Below are 14160 nucleotides of genomic sequence, written 5' to 3'. Positions count from 1 at the left end.
ATATGCTGAAGGGGAATGTCTCGCTTGGCATAAAGCAAATATGACATTACTTGTATCTGATGCACAGAAGGGACACACAAGACACAAGTCTCAAACTTGAAAAATATTTGTCTAGTTGATGGATCTTGGCGTCATGATACACCTTTCAGTGAATGTGGGTGGGTATGGAAAATGATGAATGGAAGAACATAGCTTCAACGGTCTAAAAACCAATGCATATTTATCTCCATTCCATTCTGAAGTTGAGACACTTATGGTCTACGGAGAGTATGATTAAACATTCAACGTGTGATTTTTGGAACAGATGGTCGGCAGCTAATCAAAATGATTCAAGATCCAAAAATTGCAAGGCTAAAAGGAAATCTCGGGAAATCCTCAATAGTATTTGTCCCTTGTGTGCACAATGGAGTTGCAGATTCATTAGCAAAAATGTCTACAAATCTTTGTTTTGTTGGTTGTTATATTCTGGTATGGTTACCCAGGCCGCCTTGAGTTTGACTAATAAAATAACCGTTTCCTATTTCTTGAATTTAAAAAAAAAAGAAAAAGAAATTGGAATCTCTAGATGATATATACAATCAAAAGAAACAGTTGCTTAAAATAATTAAATGGCATGTTTAACCAATTCTTGTTACTTTTCTAGGTTTTGACGGCCGGATGCGATAGGAAAGGCGATTGTTAATCTCTTCGATGATCTCCTTGAGACCTTCGGATCATGATGATTGTTGCCCTTAGGTTATAATGTTATTCTTCTGCTTTTCACGGCCGCTCTCCTCTATCTCTTATCCCGGATCTGAATGGATGTATTAGAGTTGAAGAAGCTAATGTAACCATGAGAAGTGAGTTTCGAGCAGAAGGAAGAGAGATGGTTTGTGGTGAATCCAAGATAAGCCGTTTGGAGCGTATGTTGGAACTAATTACGTAAATACCATTCGACTTGGCTCATGATGAATGTGACATCATAATAAGACTTCTAGGAGCCAATGTGATGGGGAAGTTAAGTATTTTATTTCTGAATTCTGGTTGAGTTGATCAGAAATTTCAGTTGGACGTTTTGGTTTATCAGTTAATTAGACAAGGTTGAGCTGGTTGGCGACTGTCCTGCTTCAGCAACTTGTCATGCTTTACCTTCTTTCCTACCCGATTCACCTGCTTGTGCTTGTGTGCTTCATCTTATTTCATACATTTCCACCTTGTGTCATGTTTCACCAGCTATGTAAGCTGTTTGCTTCAGCTGCTTTTGGTGACACGGAACCGAGTGTCGACATTTGTCACTCTCTAAGGTGGGTTGGCGGCTGAGGAGATGATTCAGGCCGACCCTATCATTTAGTATAAATAGGAGAGATATATTCATTATGAAACCAGAGATCACACATGAAACCAATAGAAATAATAGTTAGATGTCCGACTTGCTATAGAAGGCCTCAGAGAAAAATTCCCGAGCATCTTAGGTCGGAAAGACTTCGGATAAGTTCAATTAAGTTTATATTTCCTTTCCGACTTATTTTTATGTTAGGAATACAAATCCGAGGTTATATTTTATAATTATTTTTGGTCCATCCTAGAACCTAGGTTTTGTCTAGGAGACCCGTAAATCCGACATGACCCGTAACGTGTCTTTTATTCCGCTCCAAAACACAAGGGTGAGTTGGGGTTATGATACGTCCTAAACTGAAGGATCACTCAGCCGGACTTGGATATGAACTCAGACGGTTTGAATGAGAACTGATGGATTGAATGTTGACACAAGAGGGGCAGAGAGTCTCTTGATACTACTGAACTTTGATTGTTGCTTGATATGACGCACAAGTCCAAGAAAGGAAGAAATGGTGGATCGAAGGGTCGCACAGCAGATGCGGAAGGCTGCTGATCCCAATTCAATGTCCTAGGATATGATGCACCTAGACGACAAAGAGGATGATTCCCTGGATATGACGCGCCAGGACGAATCGGTTTGATCCTTTGGATATGACACACCAAGACGGATCGATAGGATCAATGGATATTACACACCATTGAAAGAAAAGTGAGAATCACTCTCAAGGTTTCAAAAATAATAATCAAAGCTTATTTATTTCATTGATCAAATGACCTTTATATAAAAGACAAATCATACAAAAGGTTAGAATACAAAAGACTAGACAAACATAGAAATTAGGAACTTATAAAAACAAGGAAGACTTGACCAAAGACTTTTATTTGACCAAAATCATAAATGTCTCGACTTGACCAAAATTGAAGGATTGTCGTCGTAAAACTCTTCGGCTGGTCTCGTGCTTCAACATGGTCGACGGACTCTGAATTGCCACCAGATTGATATATTATACGATTATCACTTATAATTTTTTGTTGGGCCTTTCTTTCTTTGGGCTGAAACATGTTCATAAACATATGTTCTATATACTTCAAGCCCATCTCGTTTAATCGCAAACCCATAAGCCAAACCTGCTGGTGATTCGGGGCGCATCATTCCCTCCTCCTTTAAAAAGATTTGCCCTCAAATCTGTCTTTCTTTAGCTTCAGATGGTATGATCTTTTGGCTTTCCGTAGAACTTCTTTTTATATAAAGAAAAGAAGATGAAAGGTAGAAGATGGAAAGATGAGAAAATGAACAGACAAGTACCAGTTGAGTGGCACTGATACCACTTGATACGCTCTAAATTGAAGGATCCCTCAGCCGGACTTGGATATGAACTCAGACGGTTTGAATGAGAACTGATGGATTGAATGGTGACACAAGAAGGGCGGAGAGTCTCTTGATACTACCGAACTTCGATTGTTGCCTGATATGACTTACAAGTCCAACAAAGGAAGAAATGGTGGATCGAAGGGTCGCAAAGCAGATGCGGAAGGCTGCTGATATTTCCAACTCAATGTCCTAGGATATGACGCACCTAGATGAAAAAGAGGATGATTCCCTGGATATGACGCACCAGGACGAATCGGTTTGATCCCTTGGATATGATGCACCAAGACAAATCGATAGGATCAACGTATATTCCACACCATTGAAAGAAAAGTGAGAATCACTCTCAAGATTCTAAAAATTATAATCAAAGCTTATTTTATTTCACTGATCAAATGGCCTTTATATAATAGGCAAAGCATACAAAATGTTGGAATACAAAAGACTAGTCAAACATAGAAATTAGCAACTTATAAAAACAAGGAAGACTTGACCAAAGACTTTTATTTGACCAAAATCATAAATGCCTTGACTTGACCGAAATTGAAGGATTGTCATAGTAAAACTCTTCGGCTGGTCTCGTGCTTCCACATGGTCGACGGTCTCTAAATTGTCGTCAGATTGATATATTATACGACCGTCATTTTAGATTTTTTTGTTGGGCTTTTCTTTCTTTCTTTGGGCTGAAACATGTTCATAAACATATTTTCAATATACTTCAAGCCTATCTCGTTTAATCGCAAATCCATAAACCAAACCTTTTTGATTTGTTTCTGCTGCTGATTCGGGGCGCATCAGGTTATGCTTGTTGTTTTACTACAGAGCATGTATGATATATTGTGATGTTGATAGATAGTCATGTTTGTGGTTTAGTTATTCTTCATGCTTGGTATGTTATAATTTAATATTATATTAATGGTAGCATGACTAGGTGGTTAGTTAAGTGAACGAACTTGCTTTAGTATTTTTATGTGAACCTAGATAATCTATATATATAAAGAAATGTTCGCCTCTCTCCCGTGAAGCCACGTCATCAATTCGTGCGTTCTGGGAGTGACACGTGTCCCATTTTATATTTAGGGCCAAAATAAATAAATGCAGTTAAGGGTAATTGAACCCAGCACCTCTAGCACTAGTAATTTCTCTTAGAACCACTAGGCTAAAGTCACTTTTTATAAATATGTGGCCGCGAAAATACTTATTATCGTGTCAGCTGGAAGCTCATGCTTCTTCTGCTTGTGGCCAAGGCCGACACTGAACTGACGTCAAGATGAAGATCGTGAAGTTAAAAACTTTGCTCCAAACAGTTTTGCAATGTTTCCAACCTTTATAACTTGATGCATATAATATATATCAAAATACATTTGTTGTACACGCTTTTATTAGTTTTGCTTTTAAAAGAAGGATTTACAGTTATAAATGTTTTGTGCCAGTGAAGTAATGGTTGAAAAATCTCTATACATATGTCATTTTAAAATAACACTCAACTTCTATATATAGTCAATACATATGTACATGTTATATTCTAGACTAAATATTTTCTCTTTTAAAAATATAGAAAACAATTTTTTTAGTCTACAAGCAAATGTTGTAGAACAAGTATGCATTATACAAAATAATATATATTTAAAATCCATACACAAAAAAATAAAAGTTGTTATAGGCCTCTTTCTGACACATGCACACTCCACTATGAATAAGAATTAAAAAAAAACAGTATTGTCATCAAACTTTATCACAAATCCACATTTGTACATCTATAATTATGAGTTAGACAATTAGTTAATTTGATACAATACCAAAGCAAGAATAATCGAAAAACAACTATACCACCGCATACTAATAAGTAAGACATAACAGATAACCAAATTCTTGAATCTTAAAATAAATTTCAACTCGAGCATTTAGTGAATATCAAATTAACTAATATCCCGCCCGTAGGGCGGGCCGACCCTAGTAGTACCATAATTAGATGTAGTTGTCATGGTTATAAGAGATAATGGTAGTCGTGATTTATACTAATGATCTTGAATGATATTGATTGTTGTGATTGATATGGATGATTGCTTGTTGGTCAATCATTTGGTCAAGGATGATAAATGTTGAATAATTATGATATGCATGAGTATTATCATTTGATATTAATAATATTATGACAATGCATTGTGGATTTGTGCATGTGGAAATTGTTTTTATGGTCACTTGAAAAACCATCATTGTGAGTTATGTTTGATAGGAAATGTGTGCTTGGATGTTTGAACTAGGGCTTCAAGCTTCATCTTTGGAACCTTGAATTAAATGTCTTTGTACGAATTGTAGCATCTTCGGTTTGGTAATTGGGTTCAAGTGGTTGGCCGTGCATGTTCTTGTTTGATTGTTGCACGGCTAATCAAGGCAACTTTGACTTAGACCGGATTTGGGGTGTTACAAAGCAAGTTTCTCACTATTCACCCATACTGGTCCATAGTCAATCCATGTTTGATGAAATCCGGATCAAGGCCCATAGTCTTTTCTCGGTCCAAAACTTCATGGATCAAACTTATTAGATCCCCTTTCCGCCCTTAGAATTTTCTTGATACCATTTCAGTCCATTACGTCTTTCTTTGGTCCATTGTGTACATGGTTCTTCCACAATCTTCAAATCTTTCAAGTTGATGCTAATCTAGGTTGTACCAAACCCCTCCTATTTTAAAAAGATCTATCCTCAAATCTAAACCATTTGTATGATCAAAATCATGCATATCCTGCTCCCAATGCACTATTTCAGACCTCATCGCATAAGGAGTCCCTCCAATCTTAAACACAGAGTATTACAACCCCTCCTCACGCCTCAACAACTTCATGGATCTTTTCTCAATGCAAATGATTCCTAAGTTATGCGGTTCTTCTTCTTTGTTGAGCTTGATTCATATTGCTTCTGTCTAGTTGGAGTCAACAGAAGCCCTGCTCATGTACATGTGGGCATATACTCTTAGCTTATACTTCTTTCGATCAGGTGGTGTAGTAAAAACAACTTTCATACTCCTCTTTGAGTTTTGGATCGTTTTTGACCATTCCAAACTCTTGCAAATCTTTGGCTGATGCATGTAACTCCGACTTTCTTTCTTATTTCTTTCCTTGGTTGCTGATTTTAGTTACAATATCCCCTCATCCTTGAAAATTATTTGACCTCAAATCTTTTTCTGCAAGAATTAGTGACCCGTGTAAGCTTAGCTTCAATGTTGCTACCTTTTACACTCATAAGCCTTTACTCATGGTTCAAACACAAAGTACTGCAGTCCCTTGAAATTTCAATTAAAATGTCAAGTATACTTTATTAGCTACAATCCCTAAACCTTCAAGTGGCTCTCAAACCATTTGCTAAGGATTTGGATAGGAATAACTCGTCCCAATCACACTTGAAGGTAAGATGGGTAGATACTTGATCTTTGCGGCTCTTGGATGGTGTATGAACTTTGTCTTAGAGCCACAGATGCCCTAAAGATGTGTTGCTACTCTTGAGACACATCATCACCATTTCTCAATGTCTAAGATAATTCATAACATATCACTCTCCTTAGTGTGACGGTTGGTGTTCACAGAGAACCATGATAAGAAAGTCTCCTAAGAGAGAATTTGTTGTGTCAAATCTTAATTTTATTGAATGAATGTTATATTTAAATGTAAGATACTGGATTACATAAATAGGAAAGACCGAAACAAAATCCTAAGGTAGAAAACCCTAATCCTAAACAATCTTAGCTTGTGAGAACAAAATCCTAATTTTGCTCTGTTTAGAAAACCTTATTCCTATTCCTAGTTGGTTTATTAACACCAAAACTATTTCTATTTCTTGTACACATTCCCAAAATCCTAAATACATGTAAGGTTAATAAATAGACATGGCCGAAAAGGCCTTTTCTCTACCAGATCCTTCTTGGGCTCGGTCCATCTTTTTCTGGTTCGGCCAAACTGCTCCTTACACTCATTTTGTTGAAAACATCTCTGATTCTTTATCTTCCATTTCCAACTCATTTCTCGCTCATGTCGGTTTGACCAATCCATTTCTAAATCATACCGGATCGCCCAGCCCATTTCATGTCCAACCAAAATTTTCAAAACTATTTTATGTCCATCTAGGTTCGTCAAGCACATTTCCTGATCAAGCAAATCTACTAAATAGTTCATTTTATTTTTTGTCCCCTAAATAGCCTTTAAAGTTCAAAGTGACCAAAATAGGTTTCATTAAAGTGGTTATTGACAACTCTATCATTATTTGTTATTTTGATTAACTATTTAATAAATACTTAAGAATAAATAAATATTAAAAATTAGAAATAAGAAAATTGAAAATATATGTTGTTCAAAGTTTTTTTTTCAAGACGAAATTCCTAAAAAGGAAATTTCAAAATCAAATTTTTCAAGTTATCGCAAAAGTTATTTGGAAAAAAAATTTCTTCAAAAAAGTTTTGAAAAATGTTTTTGAACTTTTATTTTCTTCCTAAATTTGTAAAACGTTTTTTCGAATTCAGGAATACCTTCATAAATGTATAAACATATTTCGATAATCTAACTTGTATGTATATTTATAATGTTCTTCACAAATGTGTATGAGATCTTCCCCAATTTGATGTATTTTCATATTTTGAAGAAAATATTACTCAATATATCACATCTTTCGAAAATTAACAATTTTTTTAAAAATATGCATAATATATTTATGAAATTTAGATATAAAGTTCATGAATCCTTCCACAAAACTTTAGGAAGATGTTATCTATATTTAAAAATATCTTATTAAATATACATATAATTAAAATTCAGTAAGGTTTTCATAAATATATATCCATGAAGCTCTTCATGAAAAACATTTAAGAATGTATTTTTAATACACATTTATGAGTTGTTATAAAAAAATTCACATTTATGAAAATCTAAATTTTACGAAGTTCTTATACATATTTATCAATATCTTCCTAAATTTTGTGAATATATTATACTTATTCATGAATCTCTTCCTAAACTCAAATTCAAGAAGATATAATACATAGTTAAGGTCTTACTAAATTTTTTTAAGATCTTTTCAAGAAATTTTTTTTTTAAATAATTTTTTGATTTTATAAAAATATTTCTTTATTTTTTATATTTTTATAGAAATATTTTAATCATCATTTACCTCTTTAATAAAACCTATTTTAGTTATTTTGACCCCTGAAGAAAAATTTGGGAAGAAAATTTGTTTTGGGGTATTTAAGACTATTTATTTCCCTACAAAACTGTTAAGCTAATCACACATCTTTATTATCCAATTATTCAATTCCAATTTTAAAATTTGGTTTATTCATTTTAATGGCTCATTTTTTATCTGTTTAAATATATATACAAGTTGATTGATTTTTGATTCTAGTAGTTTTACATGTGAAAGAAGGAGTTTATTTATATGAATGATATCCTGGACATAACCGAAAACCAAAAACTGGACCAAAACAAAACTGAAAACACATATCTGAAACTGAATTTAAGTTCACAAATAACCGAACCGAGCAGTTTCTATATTTCTAAAACAAAACAAAGAACAAAACTGATTGAAAATTAAATGAATACCAGAATATCTAAAATACAGTATATATATCTAAAAATATTAATAATTAATATTTTTAAAATCCTCTATATATTATTTGAGAAGCATTATCACTTCTTTTTGTAGCCACGCATCACTAGGATGATTCTTAGAATCATTAGAGAAATATGTCGGTCCATATTTATATAATAAGCTATATTTTAAACTAACAATAAATTCGTCATTAATGTATTTTATTATTTTTATATATAAAATTTACGGAATTGCCTAATGTGGCTAAAATATATATGACAATTAATGATTTTGAATAATAAAGATTTGATAAAGTTTAGTGTATCTTATATCATATTTGTTTAATATTAAACTATTAAATAAATTAAACAACCACAATAACCATATAATAAAATTTAGATTTTTCTGTATATGTTATAAATTACTAAAACGGTTAAAAGTCTCACATTCAAATTTTGTGATCCATGGTTTAAAACATTATTCATGTCAAAATACAAATGATTACAAAATTATATAAATAAAAATTCTAATTTAATTAATTATTAAAATTAATATATATATATATATATATATATATATATATATTATTTTAAATTAAGCAATAAACCATATAAAATACATAAATATTTTAGTTTCAAAATTTACTTTGAACAATTTTTTTTGATAAAAGTTTTGAACGAACATTGAAGAATTATTTTTAAAAAAATTATAAGTTACTAAAACTTTTAATCCCACAATGAAAATTTTGTTATCAGTAATTTAATTTTTTTTCTATGAAAGATACAAATGGTCAAAAAAAACTATATGAGTAGAAATCAACATTTAATAGACATTAATATTAAACATATACTAATAAAATTGATTACATATCCTATCAAATATTCATATCCTATCAAAACTATATGAGTAGAAATCATCATTTAATATGTATGTTAGTATCATTTAAATTTAATTACATATCCTATCAAATATAAGAAAAAATATTTTTTGGATTAATAAAATTGATTTATATGTTCGCACCAATTTAATTATATATTTAATAGTTACTGACTTTTAATTATTTAATATATATTTATTATTTCATAATATGTAAATATATTTAATACATAAACTATATTTTATATATAATATTTATTCCGCGCAAGGCACGGATCTTAACCTAGTACTACTTATAAACTGAAACACCCAAACCACACCCCCCCCCAAATACACTAATATTTTTATCCAAATTATTTAAAATTATTTGAACTACCTGAAATAACCAAATAACTCAAATGGTTTTTATTCAAAATATTTAAACTTATCATAATTAAAATTTAATCTAAAAACTGGAAAAAAAACTGATTGTTTTTATTTAAACTATTCAAAATTAACCGAAAAAACTTAAACTGAGTTAGAACTAAATTGGAACTGAAATTTTACGAGATATTAGCTAGTTCTTAACATTATTATCAGAACCGAATCAAAAACCAAAATAATGAATTAGAACCGAACTGAATTTCATAAATAACCAAATAATTCTTATATCTAAATCACCCAAAGAATCAAACTGAAGTGAAAACCGTGTAAAGGCTAGTACGTTTATTAAAAGTTAACTTGTTGTTATATCTTGGATAGTCGGTATTAGGATAATTATAACGACATCAACGAGTCATAATGAAAAAGAAAGAACGAATCATCTTCTAATCAGATACGCGTTTCTATAGTAATTTAGTTAATTATTAGTAATTTAGCTAATCAGATACGCGTTTCTTATCTCTGTTTTTCGTACCTGTTTCCGTCGAAGTCAAAATAATTTTTTTTTGTTTTAGAAAGGAAATTCTGGAAAAAGACAGTTACACAAAGAATATTTACACACTGTCTATCGCCAACAAATAAAACAAAACGTCTATTTCTCTCTCCTCTCTTTCGCTGTGAATGGCAACACAAGGGGTCGGTCAGCCTTCGACCAAGAAACGAAGCTTCCTCCTTCGTGATATCTTCAAAATTTGCCGATCAATCTCAAGCGTTTTGCCTCGTGAGAAGCCTAATCATAAACACGAACGAAAGCTCCACACCGAATCCAAACGCCACGAAGATCACAAATCCAACGTCACTAACCAGCCAAACGCCTTCAATTTCCAGGTAATGATATTACAAGACAAAACTTGTTCGAAGTTTATGGAGTTCAATGGTTCGAGGAAATTACTATTATTAACATATGGTAAATATTTTCTCAGGAAGCCAAGGCTACTAAGGTGGAAGGTGCGAGTCTTTGCAAGGTTCCTAGCTATAATAGACTCGACAGCGTGGGACACAAGAAGCCATTATCTTTATCAAGAAGTTATAGCCACAACACGGCCACAGCCGCGGTCAGGAAGAGTTCATCATGTATAGGGATGAGCAAAAGCAGCAGCAACAGAACGGATTCAGCTGGTTTTATGTCTTCACTTAGGAGATCCACGACCACATCGCCTAGGAGCTTTGCAAACCCAATATTGTACTCGACCTCATCCGAAAAAGTGGCTAAACCTCAACCAACAGAGAAGACACTAAGCTGCACGCTCGAGGAGCTATGCAACGGATGCACTAAGAAGATCAAGATCAAGAGAGATTTGACTACAACCTCAGGGTTTGTTTCTCTTTTTTTTTACCAAAAACTCAACGTCTGGAACAAGAAGAGTAACTAAGCTTTAATTTTGTTGTGAAGGCAACTGAGCGAGGAGGAAGAGACGGTGGAAATAAAGGTGAAACCAGGATGGAAAGGAGGAACCAAAGTGACATTCGAAGGAAAAGGAAACGAAGCAATGGGGAGTTGTGTACCGGCGGATTTGACATTCGTGATAGTCGAGGAAGAGCACGAGGTGTTTAAAAGAAAAGGTGACGACCTAGAAATGGTGGTGGAAGTCTCTCTTCTCGAAGCTTTGACGGGGTTTGAACTCTGTGTCGCTTTACCTGATGGCGACAACATGAGTTTGAAGATTGAAGATGTTATTCACCCCGGATATGTTACAGTCATTCATGGCAAAGGGATGCCAAAACCAAAAGATAAGGGGAAGACGAGAGGAGATTTGAGAGTTCTGTTTCGGGCTAAGTTCCCGGAACAGCTTACAGATGCTCAAAGAGCAGAGATTCAGAGCATTCTTCAGAATGATTCTTGATCCTGTTTCTTTCTATCTTATTTATTTTTTCTTTCTTTTCTAAGGGACCTTTTAGGACATGGTTAATTATAGATTAAGAATCCAAAGACCCTTCATTTATTTTCTTTTGTAAAAACAAAGTTGAAATGAAGAAAAACCGGATTTCCATAATCAATTCTCAAATCTCTTATTCATCAGCATACATATATATATATATCTTTAACAACCTAAGTTCGGGTACGAAGAAAGTAAGCTTTCCTCTAGAGTATATATCTCAAATGGTTTATTCATCAACATACATATATCTTTAACAACCAAATACATATATCTATATAACTCATTGTCGTCATCCTTTTAAGATAAACCTAAAAGGACTTTGAATGTGTCCACTAGATTGCTATTGACAAGTGCCTTTAACAGTCTAAGCATTTTTCTAGAGTATGGTGGATACCTGATGGCTGAATCACCTAAAAAGCTTTTGAAGAGAACAGATTTCTTGTGACTGAATGCATCAAATGAGTAAGAACCAATTCCACTTTCACCGACTCCTCCGAATGGCAATGTGGGAAGTGTAAACTGGACATATCAAATATATTCAGATGATGATAAAGCTTTAAATAGTAATGATAAAACTGCTTATAAGTGAGATATATATATATATATATATATATATATATATATATGACTAGTGTATCTTACATGAACAGCTGTGTCGTTGACTACTATGCTTCCAGCAGAAACTGTCTTGGTAAAACTCTCTTTCAGGCTGTGGTTTTTTGGTAAACAAATACGCAGCAAGTGGCTTGGGTCGAGAATGAATCACGTGAAAACACTCTTCCAGGTTGTTGAGCTGAGCAGAATAAATGTGATCATTAGATATGCCTTTCAAAGCATAATCTGCCAAGGTATGTTGTTAATGTAATGAGTTACACCAACTAGAACACACAGTAACACATAGATAATTCTTTCCAAAAAATACGATTAGAATAATCTTTTTAAAAGCTCATACAAGTTTTTTTTAAAAGCAATTTTTCAAGCAAACTTAAGATAAACATTGACTTGTTGACTAGTCTCACTCATTCACAAACTTGTAGCAGTCTATGAACCTCTCAAGCTCTTAGCCCCTAGACGCTTTGCTTCTCTTTATTCAGACTTGCAAATCTTACTATTGCTAAAAGCTCTCTTTGTGTGTTAAACCGGCAACACAGTGCCAAGACACCTCTTTATACTTTTAGAGGAAAACCCTAGACCTAATGATCTACCCAATGGAAACTTTCCATATTAAGCCATCCTTCCTAATCTCTAAGATGGATTGTTTCTTCTTCAATACTTCCTTTTTACTGACTTCTTAGTAAATCTTCCTTTAATGCTCTTTCACCGACTCGTGCAGTCCTTGTATCCTCGTCTGATGTCGTAGTTCATGTCGCACTTTATGAACTACTAAAGCTCCGTCTTGACCATACATCTTCATATGTCACACATGAAATCCAAATTGATGAATCAGTCTGTATTGAATGGCAAGTGGTTCCTACCATGAGGATTGGCAGGAGAGGGCCAAATATTTCTTCACTCATGATCAAAGAATCTAATGGCACGTCAAGCAAGATTGTTGGAGAAATATTCCTGATTGATGAGACAAAAAGATTAGCATAAGGGAGAGATGATCTGAATGATGAGAATAAGAGAGAGGAACTCACAGGTTATCTCTGTTCTTTTGACCTCCATAGATGATTTTATCAGAAACTTCCTTCTCCTCTAACATCTTAGACAGGCGATCAAACTGATTCAAATTTACAATACGTGACATATCTTTGGACTCCCTAGATTTGTTCCCATAAAATGCCTCCAATTCTTGCTTCAGGGCATCAATCTTGAGAAGAGAAAAGAGAGAGTCTAAACACAGAGGTGCATCAAGGATGTATCTTAAGTTCTTAAGCTTACCACTTTTGGAGCATATTCTTTTGTCGTCAGGATATAGTCTGGAGAAATGCACACCTGTCCATTGTTGCAGCCCCATTTGCCTGATATTATACGCCTGACAGTAATCTTTATAGATAAAAAGAACAATATGTATTTGGGAAGTTACATCCTCGAAACAAATAAAACTAATTGCGCACTGTAATGCCACTAGGAAAAGGAGAGTATTTCTTGACATCCAAATTGGTATCTGAGTCTATGACAATAAGAGATTTTCCCCCAAGCTCCAGAGAAACCGGGGTGAGATGCTTCACAGCTGCCTTCATTATTATACGCCCAATTCTCGAACTACCTAACCAAGCAAGAGTGGAACCTTTAGTGTTTTGAATACATTCCTAGAAATGTGTTTGTTAATATGAACATGTGTAGAATATTTTGTTCCACTTCTGCTCAAGCAGCAGAGTTGTTTCAGTAACAGCCCCTTCTACAACTCTCACTGCACAAGGGTCTAGATACTGTTCCAGTAACTTTGCGAGCAGAGAAGAAGAAGCTGGAGCCAGTTCTGATGCCTTTAATACAACAGTATTCCCAGCAGAAATCGCACCAATAACAGCATCAATAGACAACACTTGCAAGAAACAAGAAGTAGTCAAATGTCGTTTGAAGGCATACAAAGCTATAGGGAAAACTTAAATCAGTCAGGGGTTGCTTAAACATACTAAAAGGATAATTTCAAGCCGAGATTACAAGGACCAGTCCGAGAGGTTCTGACACAATTTTGGCTGATGCAGGAAACGTTGTTAGTGTTGGAATAAGTTTGAAAGAAAAGGAAACTTGAGTTACAAGTTAGAGACCTAATCCTACCG

The 14160-nt window shown here is 33.9% G+C and overlaps 2 protein-coding genes across 2 annotated transcripts; one reads left to right on the top strand and one right to left on the bottom strand.

The window, feature by feature from the left end:
• Positions 1-9246: 9246 nt before the first annotated feature.
• On the top strand, positions 9247-11548 carry LOC103847717 (protein psi1). The gene is made up of 3 exons (XM_009124802.3): positions 9247-10382; positions 10478-10869; positions 10948-11548. Exons 1-3 carry the CDS (start codon positions 10176-10178, stop codon positions 11396-11398), a joined length of 1050 nt encoding a protein of 349 aa, XP_009123050.1. The 5' UTR covers positions 9247-10175; the 3' UTR covers positions 11399-11548.
• An 865-nt stretch (positions 11549-12413) lies between these two features.
• Positions 12414-13620, bottom strand: LOC103847718 (aldehyde dehydrogenase family 3 member H1). Its single transcript, XM_033282859.1, has 4 exons — positions 13495-13620; positions 13319-13423; positions 13075-13247; positions 12414-13000 (listed from the first exon to the last, which is right to left on the bottom strand). The coding sequence occupies exons 1-4, from the start codon at positions 13618-13620 to the stop codon at positions 12808-12810; spliced, it is 597 nt and encodes a 198-aa protein (XP_033138750.1). The 3' UTR covers positions 12414-12807.
• Positions 13621-14160: the final 540 nt, after the last annotated feature.

Source organism: Brassica rapa, chromosome A10 (assembly GCF_000309985.2).
Source record: "Brassica rapa cultivar Chiifu-401-42 chromosome A10, CAAS_Brap_v3.01, whole genome shotgun sequence".
NCBI lineage: Eukaryota > Viridiplantae > Streptophyta > Magnoliopsida > Brassicales > Brassicaceae > Brassica > Brassica rapa.
The sequence above is the reverse complement of the archived record's forward strand: the minus strand, read 5'-3'. Positions and strand labels throughout refer to the sequence as shown.